General features: G+C 35.4%; 1 protein-coding gene across 3 annotated transcripts in view; it reads left to right on the forward strand.

Moving 5' to 3' along the window:
* The window catches only part of LOC149776615 (GATOR2 complex protein WDR24-like), a 91,339-nt gene that overhangs the window by 63,949 nt on the left and 9,693 nt on the right, over nucleotides 1-17,697 (forward strand). For all 3 annotated transcript variants that reach the window (XM_089941116.1, XM_089941117.1, XM_089941115.1), the window contains exons 13-17: nucleotides 2,423-2,497; nucleotides 6,745-6,911; nucleotides 10,431-10,697; nucleotides 11,868-11,970; nucleotides 17,451-17,643. In XM_089941116.1, coding sequence (XP_089797242.1) covers nucleotides 2,423-2,497; nucleotides 6,745-6,911; nucleotides 10,431-10,697; nucleotides 11,868-11,970; nucleotides 17,451-17,643 — 805 coding nt within the window. The remainder of the gene's footprint in view (nucleotides 1-2,422; nucleotides 2,498-6,744; nucleotides 6,912-10,430; nucleotides 10,698-11,867; nucleotides 11,971-17,450; nucleotides 17,644-17,697) is intronic.

A 17,697-nucleotide genomic window follows, 5' to 3' on the forward strand; every position in this document is an offset into this window, starting at 1 on the left:
CATTGTCCATAAATTTAAGTCGGTTCTGTTTGACCTGACTATTGCTTTTTCTTTTGATAAACAACTAATAATAGAAACACTGTATCTAGTTTCTGAGCTTGATTCAGACCCAGAGACACTTTTGGTAAATAACATTTGTAAAAAAAAATTTTAAATTCTTTCAGAGTAAGAATTATAAGGTTAAGTCAAGGCCATACATGGACGATATGATAATTATCACTTTAAAAATTTCATTCCTTCTGGAAAAATGAACTCATGACCCACATCCGGGCATCTGTTTTGCATTTTAGTTAGTCTTATAACTCATGATAAAATTCAGTCAGTCGTGCCTTAACACTTGAAAAGTCAAGTTGTTTTATATGGTGACTAGTTTGGGCTAATTATTGTATTTTCTTCAAATTGATTGAATTTCAGGTGATTCTTTTCCTTGGAAATACATGTTCTCCTACAAAATTCTTGGACAAAGAGATTCACTGAAATTTACATGGAATATATTTTGTGATTCAACAAGAAACTGTTGACATAACAGCACTTCACAGGTTACAACAGACATGATTGTCTTCCATTTTGGATTTCATTGGGATTCAAACTCAGTTTCATTTAGAACTTTTTATTACTAGAACTTCTAATTTGTAATTTTTTGATTATTTTTGGTTTTGATTTATAAATTTGTAAGTTGTTTCTCTCTCATTTTTCACCCGATATTCTAGGGAAATAAAGTATTTGATAAATTTTACAAAGCTTGTTGTACCACTCTGGTGGCCTTGTGGTTAAAGCATCCACCTTGGATGCAGGAGGTTGTGGGTTTGATCCCCGGCCGAGTCATACCAAAGACTTACAAAAATGGTACTAACAGCTTCCTTGCTTGGCACTCAGCATTAATAGGTTAGTGTTAGGACTGGTCGGCCTGGTGTCAGGATAATGTGACTGGGTGGGACATCATGCTATATGTCTGCAGCATGATGCCCCAGTGCTAGACATTACTATAAACTGCCACATTGTAGACATTGTAGCGATATGACTGTGTGCATATTAGGTGTATTGTATGCCTGTGTGCATATTAGGTATATTGTATGCATGTGTGCAGAAGGGGTACATTGTATGTCTGTGTGCATATTAGGTGTATTGTATGCCTGTGTGCATATTAGGTATATTGTATGCATGTGTGCAGAACTTCATTGTATACTTATGTGCATATTAGGTATGTTGAATAACTGTGTGTAGAAGTACATTGTATGCCTGTGTGCATATTAGGTATATTCTATGCCTGTGTGCAGAAAGGGTACATTGTATGTCTATGTGCATGTTAGGTATATTGTATGCCTGTGTGCAGAAAGGGTACATTGTATGTCTGTGTGCATATTAGGTATATTGTATGCCTGTGTGCAAATGGGGTACATTGTATGTGTGCATATTAGGTATATTATGTGCCTGTGTGCAGAAGGGGTACATTGTATGTCTGTGTGCATATTAGGTATATTGTTTGCCTGTGTGCAGAAGGGGTACATTGTATGTCTGTGTGCTTATTAGGTATATGGTATGCCTGTGTGCAGAAGGGGTACATTGTATGTGTGCATATTAGGTATATTGTATGTCTGTGTGCATATTAGGTATATTGTATGCCTGTGTGCAGATGGGGTGTATTGTTATGTATCATCACTCTTTTATATGGCCATGGCATAATGCCATTTCATTGCCAGGTGTCATTACTCCATAACATTTTTAATTTCCAATATATTGCTAAGTTGCATCACTCAATTACATGATTATGTGGCATCACTCCATTATATTACCATGTTACATCACTCCATTCCACAACTATGTAGCAACACTTCATTACATTGCCTTATGGCATCACTCCTTTACATTGCCTTGTGGCATTATACCATTATACTTCCATGTTGCATCTTTAATTCCACTTGTATAAATTTGAGAATATTCTTGAATAGATGACTGCTGTATAAGAATAGCACAAGAGTACTTTCCTTCTTTGTTATTTATAGCAGCTCTGTGTGACCCATTTCCAAGAACACAGATGGGTTTCACTTTTTTTGCCACTTATAATAGCAATAATTATGCTTCAACCTTTCAGGGTGGGGGTTGGTTGGTTGGCATGTATGCATCACTCCAATACATTGCAATGTGCATCACTCCATTGTTGGTCATGTGAAATTGCTTAGTTATGTCACATTTGAGTGAATAATTCTTATGAAATTATGTCATGATGTGACTATAGGAATACAGAAGAGATGAAGAATAATTATAGATTCAGACTTTACAGAAAAATCTACATAAACCTCAATCAAAAATTGTACCCATTTCTGTCTTTCTGTCTGTCTTCAGTGTTCACTGCAATGAACCCTAAGAAAGTTCATTGCTGACTGTTCTTGGAACATGTTCATGTGAAATATTCCTTCTTCAGGTGACAAGGTGGGAAAGGATGCAAGGCGCAAGAGTAAAGCTGACCCAGAAGACAAGACATTTGATGGTACTTCAGGTATACCCTTAGTACTAGTATTATTTACTGGACATCTCGGGCATTTTACTAATTCACAAGTTAGTGTCAATTTAATTAATGTTGTTGTTATTGCACATTTTTTACCTGTCACAGTCAGCCTCTGCCCTATCACACACAAGGCCAGCAACAAATATGACTAGTAGATGGGCCATTTAGAAATTCATGTACTTCAGGAAAATCAATGCAGATTTATTATTCCCTTGCCAATAAGATGGGATATAGTGTTTTGCCCATTCTTAATTTATTATTATTGTGTTCATTGATCCATTCGCTTCAGTATTTTGAACCTTTTCCACCAGCACATTGATATGCTGCTGTCTCACAAGGAATAAAACCTAGCTAAGCAAAACGTAAGTTACTGTGGTATCATTTATATGCTTGGATATGTCTTGTATTCTGGCTATATTTTGTGTCACTTTCATTATTTTGCACCCTATTTCAAGTAAGCTTTGAAAATTATTATGTAGGTACACGTTAGGAATGGTAGCTCAGTCATATCAAATCTAGATCAGGGGCCATCCATTTAGTACATACACGAAAATCTGGCAAAGCTTGACCCCCCATACACATGCATACCTTTTTACACACACACCCCTCTGGGGGCCCCTAGTGGCCAAGTGGTCTAAAACGCTCTCCATTACGGATCACTGCCATCTCACCTCTGTCTGTGTGGGTTCAAGTCTAGGATTCGGCCAGTGTGGGTATGTGAGAAAGCTTGCCAGTAGCTTCGCGTGGGTCGGTGGTTCTTCCCGGGGTTTTCCTGGGTTCTTCCTCCACATTAATACTGGCCGCCATGCATAGCCTATCATGTGCTGAAAATGGTGTTAAACCCCACAACAACAACAACAACAACCCCACCTGCGTATGTATGCTCGATGCCCCCCTTCTATAAAATGTCCTATATTTAATCCATGCAGAAATGATCAAGGATTAATAATATTCACATGTTTAATAAAACAGCTAGTCAACCGACGTTGAATGTCTGGCTGCATCAAAGAAATAAGCTGCGTAACTTTCAAAAATTTGTCTAGTGTCCACTAAAATTCAAACGCCAACTGAACCCAGTCGAACAGGTTACGTATTAGACAAATTATTATTGAGGTTTCACCCCCACCCACCCGTTTCCTATACGTACGTACATTACCAGTAGACCCACCCCCATAAGCAAGCATATGCATTTGGGTTACCCCCCTCCATGCAAATGTACTAAATGAACGGCCCCTCACCATGAAATTCTTCTCAAGCTTCAGTGACTTTTGTATTTATAGATACTCATTAATTCCATACTCATCGTCTTGGACCCTATTTAAAAAAATTGGTTATGAATACATCTCAAAGAGTGTAACTAAGGTGGCGCTCTACAGTTTCGTATTTTGCATAGGGTTAGGATTTTGAAGAAAAAGAATTTCCCCGGATTTCCTCACTGATTATACTGGCTATTTAAAAAAGACCTTGTATATCTTAGGTATAATTCAAAGAATCTTTAATTCCCTTTATTTTGATGTATGATTGATGGGTGTAATATGGGTTACAGAGTATACAGCTTGGCCTTACTCCAGATGTGTACCTTTCAAAAAGGTGCTAGCTCCACATGGTCATTTTCACTTCCTGAACTTCAGAGATAAATTGTATAAAAAAGAACCGATAACTTTTTTTACATTTTATATATTTGGTAATTCATTCATTGCACTTTCAGAAGCTGGTATTGTCTAGTCTGGCAAAATTAATTTTCCCTATTTTAATAGCTGCTATGGATAGTGTACTTTAGACTAATTCATGTACAATTTCCAAAAGTACAATATCCAAAGAAGTATCCACATTACATTACTGTAGCATATAGGTATGCCAACATTCTCTCCACTGTGCATGTTATAAATGCAAACAACTTCACCTTACATATGTCACTCTCTCAAAAGTACATAATAACTGGTGAGTTATGGACAAGGATTGGTGGATTTCCACTTTTCTTATTGCCATGATATCCACTTTTTAGATCAGAGTAAATCTGAAGAGAAAAGGACTATGGGGAGGGTATATGTCAGTGCTATTCTTTGAGCTTGATTAGTTGCTGTTTCTTTACCATGCTTTTTGGGGATATAACTGGAAGAAGACTTGACCAGTTAACAAGTCTGACATATTTTTATTTCAGTGAAAGGCACTCAGAGCACGCTATCACATGTCAGGCTTAAGACAGCACTGTATGTAACTTGAATATCATTGTGGGACCTTGTTTCTCCAGTGAGCTTGCATTTGAAACCAGTTATCATTGACAAGTCTTGTCCTCTTTAATTATCATAGCTTTAAGAGATGATTACATTTTTTTTGGTGCATGGGAACTCACTTGAGAATTTGTATTCATAACTGCCAACCATGACTTATGCCTTGCTTAAAAACTAACTCAGATGTCAACTTTGGTAATACAAAAATTGTCCTTCTCCTCATTAGAATCAATTTTAAAGTTAACAGTAAATGAGAGGGGTGAAAACATTAAACTTAAAGAATGCACTCAAGATACTTCTTTAATCTGAAATATGAATAAAAGCAAAGAACCACCTTTTCTAATTGCTTATTTTCAGTATCTGCTGGGTTACACATTAAACACAAGAATCACACACAAACTTGACACATATTGTCAGGATGTGCTGTGTCACACATTAAACACAAGAATCACACACAGACTTGACACATATTGTCAGGATGTGCTGTGTCACACATTAAACACAAGAATCACACAGTGATTTGACACCTATTGTCAAGATGTGCTGTGTCACACATTAAACACAAGAACCACACACAGACTTGGCATATATTGTCAGGATGTGCTGTGTCAAACATTAAACACAAGAATCACACACAGACTTGACATATATTGTCAGGATGTGCTGTGTCAAACATTAAACACAAGAATCACAGTGACTTGACACCTATTGTCAAGATGTGCTGTGTCACACATTAAACACAAGAATCACACACAGACTTGACATATATTGTCAGGATGTGCTGTGTCAAACATTAAACACAAGAATCACACACAGATTTGACACATATTTTCAAGATGTGCTGTGTCACACATTAAACAAGAATCACACACATATTTGACATAAATCATATTTAAATATCAACTTATTTACTTTTCAGTGTAGAATTATATATTTATTTGAGTGAATTTATAACAACTAAAAAAAACTGAATTCCTTTGGGCAGTTACTCAGCTAAAAATTTATGTGGTTGAGAAACAAAGTAAAAATGGAAGCAGCAATGATCGACTTTGCTTGACATAGCTTGGGTTTGTGTGTTATGTTAAATTTCAAGGCAAATTTGTTTTCAAATGTAGTCAAGATCACCACCACCCCCCATTTAGGAAATATACAGTCAAGATCAAACCCAAACCCCTTTAAGAACTATACAGTCAAGATCAAGCCCAGTCCACTTAGGAAATATACAATTACGATCAGACCCAACCCCTTTGAGAAACATACAATAAAGATCAAACCCAACCCCCTTTTTGGAAACATGAAATCAAGATCAAAACCCAACCCCATTTGGGAAATATGAAATCAAGATCAAAACCCAAACCCCATTTAGGAAACATGCAATCACATTTTTGTGGGAAGATCACTATTATTATTAATTTTACTGTTCTTATTGGGTCCTGAGTGGCTGAGTGGTCTAAAGCACTCACCGTTACGAATCATTACCATCTCACCTCAGTCTGCGTGTCTGTCTCTGATTCAGCCAATGTGGGTATGTGAGAAAGCTTGCCAGTAGCTTCTCGTGGGTCGGTAGTTCTTTCCAGGGTATTCCTGGGTTCTTCCTCCACCATTTATTCTGGCTGCCATGTATAGCCTATCTAGTGCTGGAAAATGGTGTTAAACCCTACAACAACACATATTCTTATTACATGTACATATTGTTGTTGTTGTTACTGCTGTCTACAACAGTAGCAACAATATGGAGATATTGTATTATACATGTATTTTTTGTATCCATCCTCTTTTGTCTCAGACACTTTTGCATGTACTGCTGTGAGTCTGGATAGGTGAAGTCATCTTGAGTCTAACCACTCACTGAGGTAAAGAAAGAGGGATGATATTATTTCTTTCTTGCACATGTCAATAACTATATTATGTTTTTTATTCAGAATGGCATTGTAGAGCATTCTGAGCAATTTTTTTGTTGTCAGTACTTTCTTTGTTGTGGTAATGTTAAATTTCTTCTTATGTCAGGGGGTAGTGATGAGGAAATCTCAGACAAGGAGATGAATGAAAGAAATCTGTCCAACATTGCTCGTGGTCAGATAAATCCCCCCACTGACTGGGATATATATTATGGTGGCGGAGAAAATTCCTTCCTGGATTTTGATTCCCTTGCTGACATGGAGAATAATAAACAGGTAGATAATATGACGGGGATGATAGATAGAGGTAGATAATACATGGAGGATGATACATACAGGTGGATAATACATAGAGGATGATACAGGTAGATAATACATAGAGGATGATACATACAGGTAGATAATACATAGAGGATGATACAGGTAGATAATACATAGAGGATGATACATACAGGTAGATAATACATGGAGGACGATACGTACAGGTGGATAATACATAGAGGATGATACAGGTAGATAATACATAGAGGATGATACATACAGGTAGATAATACATAGAGGATGATACAGGTAGATAATACATAGAGGATGATACATACAGGTAGATAATACATAGAAGATGATACAGGTAGATAATACATGGAGGATGATACATGCAGGTAGATAATACATATAGGATGATACATACAGGTAGATAATACATAGAAGATGATACAGGTAGATAATACATGGAGGATGATACATGCAGGTAGATAATACATAGAGGATGATACATACAGGTAGATAATACATAGAGGATGATACAGGTAGATAATACATAGAGGATGATACATACAGGTAGATAATACATAGAAGATGATACAGGTAGATAATACATGGAGGATGATACATGCAGGTAGATAATACATGGAGGATGATATGTACAGGTAGATAATACATGGAGGATGATACGTACAGGTAGATAATACATGGAGGAAGGTATATACATGATATAATACATGTAAGGTAATATGTACTAGTAGATAATACAAGTAAGATGATATGTATAGGTTGATAATACATCAAAGATGATACATACAGTAGGTAATACATGGAGGAAGGTATGTACAGGTAGATAATATATGGCTGGTGATACATGCAGGTAGATATTACATATAGGATGATACATAAAGGTAGATAATACATAATGGATGATACATACAGGTAGATAATACAAGGAGAGTGATATGTACAGATAGATAATCCATAAGGGATGATACAGGTAGATAAAACATGGAAGATGGTATGTACAAGTAGATATTGCATAGAGGATGATATTTACAGGTAAATAATACATGGAGGTTGATTTGTACAGGTAAATGATAGATAAGGGATGATACATACAGGTAGATAATAAATAAAGGATGTTACTAGCTGTGCTCAAGGTATTTTGAAATATGCATTTTTTGGAGTAATAGTAAGGGTTTCATTATTACATATTTTTTGTTTGTCCCCTATAAACTTTAAGATATTATGCCAGGAGCTGATCAGAAGTTGAAATCTATAAATAGCATATAATCAAAGTTTCAAACTTTAGCTGTTGTTTTCTTCTACAAAGGGGAATTTCCAAACATGTCAAATTCAAAACATTTCTTATTGTACCATAAACTAATTAAAAAATCTTGTGATATTCCAGCATTTCCTCAAATGAATTAAAAAGACAGTGAAAACATGTATCCCATTGTTTTTCTGATCTAGGTAATTTGGGTAAATCATCCCCAGTTGTACATTAGGATTCACATTGGTTTGAGTTACTCCTAAATTAAGACATAATCATTGAATACAAATGTGTTTTATTATTCATTGTTTCAATTGCACATGTTCTTGTACTTGAAAATTGAGTAGTAAATGAAGAAATTGAAAGAATGCTTCAAAAGACTCCTCAAGAATATGAAGGGGTTAATACCTCTTAAGCTGGTGATCAGATCTATGAAAATTACATATTTGATGATTGAAAAGTTAAGAAATTGTTATATGGTGTGCTAACTTTGATCCAAAAGTTGACATACTTTTGTATTGTAACATACTTCAGAGCCTTTAGAATGATGTCACTAATTTGCGCTACTTCCACCATGTAATACATCATCCAGTTGGATTACATGCCTTATCCACTTAATTCAAAATTCACTTTTAGGCAAGGTGCATCAGTTAAAATTTTCAAAAATATGTTCAAAAATATTAAAGCTGTTGTTCTTTCTTAAAATGTCTGTGTTGAGCACATATTTGGCTGGATAAGAGGATCAGATACATTTTACTCACCATAAAATGCATGCTAAAATAATAACAAGGCCATATACACAAGATTTGGGGACTTAGCTTTTCATAAAAATAAATAATTCCATGCAATTAACATCCCACATCCACGTCACTAAACTCCATTGATAATGTTTGCTAGAAGGCATGCACACATCACTAAGCTTCATTGATAATGTTTGCTGGAAGGCATGCACACATTACTAAATTCATTTGATAATGTTTGCTAGAAGGCATGCACACATCACTAAATTCATTTGATAATGTTTGCTAGAAGGCATGCACACATCACTAAGCTTCATTGATAATGTTTGCTAGAAGGCATGCACACATCACTAAGCTTCATTGATAATGTTTGCTAGAAGGCATGCACACATCACTAAACGCATTTGATAATGTTTGCTTGAAAGCATGCACACATCACTAAACTCCATTGATAATATTTGTTAGAAGGCATGCACACATCACTAAATTTTTTTGATAATGTTTGCTAGAAGGCATGCACACATCACTAAATTCATTTGATAATGTTTGCTAGAAGGCATGCACACATCACTAAGCTTCATTGATAATGTTTGCTAGAAGGCATGCACACATCACTAAGCTTCATTGATAATGTTTGCTAGAAAGCATGCACACATCACTAAACTCATCTGATAATGTATGCTGAAAGGCATGCACACATCACTAAACTCCATTGATAATGTTTGCTAGAAGGCATGTGCACCCCAGGCCCATGTCAAAATCAAAACTCCTTGTAATGATTCCTGGAAGGCATGCACACCCCAGACCCAAGTGAAAATCAGAATTCTTTGTAGTAATTCGTGGAATGCATGCACATCCAAAATCCACATGAAAAACTGAACTCTCTGTATTGATACCTAGAAGGGATTGATGCCTTCAAAACTCCACATAAAAAAGCAGTTGTAAAATTTCAAAATAATAAACCCATACTATACTCTGCATGGAACAAAGAATGGTAGTGGAAAACAACCCCCAAGTGTTCAGTTCAATACCTTTTTTTATAAGACACTTTAGCATTATTTTGGTTAAAATTGCCTCTGAGCTTTTGTTGTTTTCTAAATTGGTAAGCATTAAAAACTTCATTTGCATTTGTAGAGGTAGATACCAAAATTTTTGTCCTGCATGGATTCTTTTCTTTGCACATTATCAGATGCAAGCCAGAAATATCTTAGATAATGTAGGAAGTGGTGTTTTATACATGCCAATGCACTACTAATGCAGGATGAAATGATGCAATATACATGCCAATGCACTACTAATGCAGGATGAAATGATGCAATATACATGCCAGTGCACTACTAATGCAGGATGAAATGATGCAATATACATGCCAATGCACTACTAATGCAGGATGAAATGATGCAATATACATGCCAATGCACTGCTAATGCAGGAAGAAGTGGTGCCATGTACATGCATTTCCACTGCTATCTTGCTGTCAGTAACATAAGTACACTAAAAGATTTAAATATCTTGCAGCCATTGACACTACCCACAGAAGCCTTTCACCCTCGCCATGAAATTGCCAGTCAGACTCGACCCCTAGAACACTTTCAGAATGGAACCGAATCTCCAGCCAGTGGTAATGAGGGGGAAACTTCAACTGGAAATGGAAGTGCCAATCCATATGCATCAGATAAGGAAACCAGTTTCCCCATACTGACAGCTGATCCACTAGCATTGCAGTTTCCAGAATGGAACTTTAAGAATATTGTGGTTGATATGATGAAATATCATGCAAGGGAGGTAAGTCTATGATTATAAACTCATTGCAACAAATTTTTTTTACAGTAAAACATCTGCACATGGCAGACTGTTTGACAGTGATGTAAGTAAACAACACCTTTGCCTGCAAAGACTATTTGACCCTGTAGTCATCCTTATTTTGAGATGTAATTGCAGTTCATTTTGCATTGAATTTAGGTGAAATATGGATGAAAAGTTGACAATAAAAGTGCTTGAGTTGCTGGCTAAAGTCCTAAAATGTCTGGATTGTATGCCACTCTTTGAATTTCTTGAAAAATGAGGTAAAACTAGAAATTGCTTGATTTCAGCTCCTTGTGTCAATGACATTTTGAGAGAAGTTAGAGAAGCAACTTGGATCAGTTTGGTGTCAGTGGGATTTTGAGAGAAGTTATAGTGCAAACATTGATCAGAATGTTTAACATTCATATCTCTTCAATTGATACATTTTAATTTAAATTGTCTTTTCATATGTATTCTGTTTTCTTTCTTAACTTCATCCAATACCTCTTTTTAATTTACTACATACAGCTTTGTCCCCCCCCCCAAAAAAAAAAAATTGGTATAATTAATAGTTGGTAGAGATATTAGCTGACTTTTGTAAATTTGTAATTTTATTCCATCTAGTATATCAAGTTTGATAACGCTGCCAACTTGACCATTTGTAAGGTTTAATGTAAATAGACCAAGCCAGTGTTTATAACACCAGTGCCAACTTGACCATTCATAAGGCTTATTGTAAATAGACCAATCCAATGTTTATATTACACCAGTGCCAACTTGACCATTTGTAAGGTTTATTGTAAATAGACCAAGCCAAAGTTTATATAAAACCAGTGCCAACTTGACCATTTGTAAGGCTTATTGTAAATAGACCAAGCCAATGTTTATATAATACCAGTGCCAACTTGACCATTTGTAAGGCTTATTGTAAATAGACCAAGCCAATGTTTATATAAAACCAGTGCCAACTTGACCATTTGTAAGGCTTATTGTAAATAGACCAAGCCAATGTTTATATAAAACCAGTGCTAACTTGACCATTCGTAAGGCTTATTGTAAATAGACCAAGCCAGTGTTTCAATAGGTCACATTTAAGTCTCATCTTCATATCAGCATATCACCAGTTTGATAATTCAAACTGCTAACAATAGTTACTTCTGCTGCTTTCAGTTTGATGTGCAAACCCCAGCCTGTATGCTGATCGTACTTGGCAATAGAATCAAATCTGAAATTGACCATCAGATACAAGAAAACTGGCTCCTGTCATACATAGGTAAATTAGTGTTCAGGTTAAAGCATAGAACATGGTTTTGAACAATTATATAGGTAAAACATGTATCCAGAATCAAGCATTAGGCCTAATTTTGAACCCTTGCATATGTAAAACATGTATTCAGAATTAAGCATTAGGCCTGATTTTGAACCCTTGCATATGTAAAATATGTGTCCAGAATCAAGCATTAGGCCCAATTTTGAACACTTACATATGTAAAACATGTATTCAGAATCAAGCATTAGGCCTGATTTTGAGCCCTTGCATATGTGAAACATGTATTTAGAATCAAGCATTAGGCCTGATTTTGAACACTTACATATGTAAAACATGTATTCAGAATCAAACATTAGGCCTTATTTTGAACACTTACGTATGTAAAACATTTTTTCAGAATTAAGCATTAGGCCTGATTTTGAACCCTTGCATATGTAAAATATGTATCCAGAATCAAGCATTAGGCCCGATTTTGAACACTTACATATGTAAAACATGTATTCAGAATCAAGCATTAGGCCTGATTTTGAGCCCTTGCATATGTGAAACATGTATTTAGAATCAAGCATTAGGCCTGATTTTGAACACTTACATATGTAAAACATGTATTCAGAATCAAACATTAGGCCTTATTTTGAACACTTACGTATGTAAAACATATATTCAGAATTAAGCATTAGGCCTGATTTTGAACCCTTGCATATGTAAAATATGTATCCAGAATCAAGCATTAGGCCCGATTTTGAACACTTACATATGTAAAACATGTATTCAGAATCAAGCATTAGGCCTGTTTTGAACCCTTGCATATGTGAAACATGTATTTAGAATCAAGCATTAGGCCTGATTTTGAACACTTACATATGTAAAACATGTATTCAGAATCAAACATTAGGCCTTATTTTGAACACTTACGTATGTAAAACATATATTCAGAATTAAGCATTAGGCCTGATTTTGAACCCTTGCATATGTAAAATATGTATCCAGAATCAAGCATTAGGCCCGATTTTGAACACTTACATATGTAAACCATGTATTCAGAATCAAACATTAGGCCTGATTTTGAACCCTTGCATATGTGAAACATGTATTTAGAATCAAGCATTAGGCCTGATTTTGAACACTTACATATGTAAAACATGTATTCAGAATTAAGCATTAGGCCTGATTTTTAACCCTTACATAGGTAAAACATGTATTCAGAATCAACCAATAGGCCTGATTTTGAACACTTACATATGTGAAACATGTATCCAGAATCAAGCATTAGGCCTGATTTTGAACACTTACATATGTAAAACATGTATTCAGAATCAAGCAGAAGGCCTACTTATCAGTAGTTATATAGGCATTACAAGTGTTTAAAATCAAGGAGAAAACATGCTTTTGAATATTAATATTTGTAATACAGGTATTTAGGATCAAGCAGAAGTAATGATAAGGCAAGTGTTCATAATAAGATAGTAGGTGTGATGTTGAGCACTTCTGTAATATAGTTGTTTGGAAACACGCAGAAGGCCTGATTATGACTACCTACATAGCACAAATGTTTAGAATAAAGCAGATGGCCTGATTTTGAACAATTACGTGGGTAATACAAGCATTGAATATATGTTGTTCTGTTTGGGCCATATTGTAGGTCCTTTACTGGGATTGAGTGCCCCAACTCCCTTTACAGTTGCCCACAGCATCATAGATGCCATCCATTATACTTTTGGTGTAATCATTTTCCTTTTTTAAACTTAATTACATTTTAAACTTGCCTGTATAGGGATTATGCTTTTCTGGTACATTTTTTTTTTAAAGCTCAAAAATGTGGTGTTTTTCATTTTTTTTATCATCTCTTTAATCCCACTCTTATTAGAAATTTGAGAATATTCTAAAAAGGAAGGCTACTGCATAATAATAGCATAAGAGTAAATTCGCCCATCCAAGATTTACATGCACTCTGCTGATTTTCTGTTTATAGCAACTATGTATTACATATTTCCAAGAAAACATGGGTTTCTTGAAAATGAAACTTGGCCCCGCAGATTCATTATATTGTTAATATAGTTAGGTATCTGACCAGTCTTTACTTTTACAAGAAAATAGTGCCAGATGTTAAGCAAAAGAGTCTTTTACAGTGTAACATGTCGATGTTATATGATATAAAATTGTTAGAGCAGATGGTCTTTTTAAAATTTGAATCATTTCAGAACAGAAAAAGGACAAATCAACATCACTTCACAAACATTTTTCATATAGTGTTCTGTAATTATGGCTTTTAATATATAAATTACAATTTTATGCTCAGATTATACTTTTTTGCCATTTAAATTAGCAAAAATTATGCTTATACCTCTCTCTCTGGGTCGGCATGTGTGCAGCACTGTTTCACTTAAGTGATAAGCTCAGTCACTTAGTAAGATTTAACTAGCTGTGCATTGATGTTAAAAACAGTCATTGCAGTCACCATTAAATTTTTTTTCAATTACATTGCACAATTATGATGTATCAGGAGTACAACCACTACCTCACAATTCTGTTTCTCAGCACATGGTCTGTCAAAATTGTATCTGGAGTGATTACTTGGCACATGGTCTTTCAAAATTATATCTGGGTTGGTTACTTGACACATGGTCTGTCAAAATTGTAGCTGGGGTGGTTACTTGGCACATGGTCTGTCAAAGTTATATCTGGGTTGGTTACTTGGCACATAGTCAGTAAAAGTTTTATCTGGAGTGGTTACTTGGCACACAGTCTGTCAAAGTTATATCTGGGTTGATGTTTGGCACATGGTCTGTCAAAATTGTATCTGGGGTGGTTACTTGGTACATGCTTTGTAAAAATTATATCTGGGTTGGTTACTTGGCACATGGTCTGTCAAAGTTATATCTGGGTTGGTAACTTGGCACGTAGTCAGTAAAAGTTTTATCTGGAGTGGTTACTTGGCACACAGTCTGTCAAAGTTATATCTGGGTTGGTGTTTGGCACATGGTCTGTCAAAATTGTATCTGGGGTGGTTACTTGGTACATGGTTTGTAAAAGTTATATCTGGGTTGGTTACTTGGCACATGGTCTGTCAAAGTTATATCAGGTTGGTTACTTGGCACATGGTCCGTCAAAGTTTCATCTAGATTGGTTACTTGGCACATGGTCTGTCAAAATTATATCTGGGGTGGTTACTTGGCACATGGCCTGTCAAAGTTGCGTCTGGGTTGGTGTTTGGCACATGGTCTGTCAAAGTTGTATTTGGTGTAATTACTTGGCACATGATCTGTCAAAGTTATCTGGGATAGTTATTTGGCACATGATATGTCAAAGTTGTATCTGTGGTGGTTACATGGTATATGGTCTGTCAAAGATATGTGGGGTGGTTACTTGTCACATGGTCTGTGAAAGTTGTATCTGGGGTGGTTACTTGACACTTGGTCTGTCAAAGTTGTTTCTATGGTGGTTACTCAAATAACAGAGTGGCATCCTTAGCAAATACTTGAAAAAATACTTTTGACTTCTTTATTACTTGGCAGCAGTGTTTCTTGGAGCATTCTTTATTTTAATTTTGGCTCACCTAGCAATGTTATGGCTTCGATAGCAACCATATGGAAATCCTATTTGCAACCTTTTATCTAAAACAGTCAAGTAAATTTTGATCTAACTTGGTAGGAATGTTGTGTTACAACATTATCTATCAAATCTATGTCCAAGGCTGCTCCCCTAACAACAATTTGGCTTCCATAGTGACCAAGTTGAAAATATTTTTTCAGCATCTTTTTTAGGATACTTAAGCCAGCTTTCACTAGCTTGGTATAAATGTTTTATAATGTCTAATTCCATAGGATATGGTGGAATACCTTCAAATGATATCTGTCTCCCATCAGGTGTCAATATTGTCACACATATTATCTCCCATCAGGTGTCAATATTGTCACATATATTATCTCCCATCAGGTGTCAATATTGTCACACATATTTAGCTCCCATCAGATGTCAGTATTGTGATAAATATTAACCTCCCATCAGGTCTCAATATTGTCACATATATTATCTCCCATCAGGTGTCAGTATTGTAATAAATATTTACCTCCCATCAGGTGTCAATAATGTCACATATATTTATCTCCCATCAGGTGTCAATATTGTCCCATATATTTATCTTCCATCAGGTGTCAATATTGTCACACATGCTTTTATTTAAAACTATCATAAATTGACTTTATTAACAAATCTGCCTTACTATGTCAGAATTATGTCACAGAATCCTTGCATGAACACCCTTCATGTTTATATAACCTGTGTACCATTTAGTCGTTGCATGAACATCTCTCACATTTATACAACCAATGTACCACCTAGTCCATTTAAAGATAGAAGTAGTTAAATAGCATGTTAGATACCACCAGTTTCTACCAAACAGCTGGAAATTGTCCAGACTTGGAAGTATTTTAACTTAAGTCACAAGCCTTATTACAGCATTTGACCTTTGACCTATGCATGCCAGATGAGCAATATTTGATCCACATGGGTCTTTTATTTTGTAAACATCTATCAGATTCATAATTAAAGGTTTACATAAATAATACACATGTAACAAACTAGTTATCATAGGTCTGGCTTATGTATTGGTGATTCTGGTGGCACAAATGTATTATTACCTCCCAAATCATCTCCTATACAGTCACAGTACAGGTGTAAAGAACATATTAACACAAAATTATTACCTCCCAAATCATCCCTTACACAGTCACAGTACAGGTGTAGAGAACATATTAACACAAATGTATTATTACCTCCCAAATCATCCCCTACACAGCCACAGTACATGTGTAGAGAACATATTAACACAAAATTATTATGGTACCTCCCAAATTATCTCCTGCAAAGTCATAGTACATGTGTAGAAAACATATTAACACAAAATTATTACCTCCCAAATCTTCCCCTACACAGTCACAGTGCAGGTGTAGAGAATATATTAACACAAAATTATTACCTCCCAAATCATCCCCTGTCCCTGTACAGTCACAGTACAGGTGTAGAGAACACATTAACACAATAACTTATTGAAATCCACCTAATATTTCCTTATTGACTTGCAGGTAACACTTTGGTAAGTCAAGCCTTTATTAAAAAAAATTCTCTGATGAATTTTACTTTAAAACTAAGAAGTTCGTATTTAGTTTTGTTTTTTTCCAGACTTGCTGGGGAGGTTTAAGTTGTGTAGCATTTTACTTAAGAAGTTCATATTTAGTTTTGTTTTTTTCCAGACTTGCTAGGTAGGTTTAAGTTATGTAGCATTTTACTTGAAACTAAGAAGTTCATATTTAGTTTTGTTTTTTTCCAGACTTGCTGGGTAGGTTTAAGTTATGTAGCATTTTACTTTAAACTAAGAAGTTCATATTTAGTTTTGTTTTTTTCCAGACTTGCTGGGCAGGTTTAAGTTATGTAGCATTTTACTTTAAACTAAGAAGTTTATATTTTGTTTTGTTTTTTTCCAGACTTGCTGGGCAGGTTTAAGTTGTGGAGCATTGCGAATGAAGTGATCAAGCTGAGTTATCCATCTCCTGTCAGTCACCTAAACCAACAGTCAACTACTGTCCATATCACATGTAACAAGTGTAACAGACAGTTACAACGCTCAGGATGGAGTTGTGACAGGTGTAAATCAGTCACAAACCTCTGTAGCATTTGGTAAGTTGAACATGATAATAAATCAGGAACATTGTATGAAACATAAAATAGTGA

Source organism: Sinohyriopsis cumingii, chromosome 18 (assembly GCF_028554795.1).
Source record: "Sinohyriopsis cumingii isolate HCF-2022 chromosome 18, ASM2855479v2, whole genome shotgun sequence".
NCBI lineage: Eukaryota > Metazoa > Mollusca > Bivalvia > Unionida > Unionidae > Sinohyriopsis > Sinohyriopsis cumingii.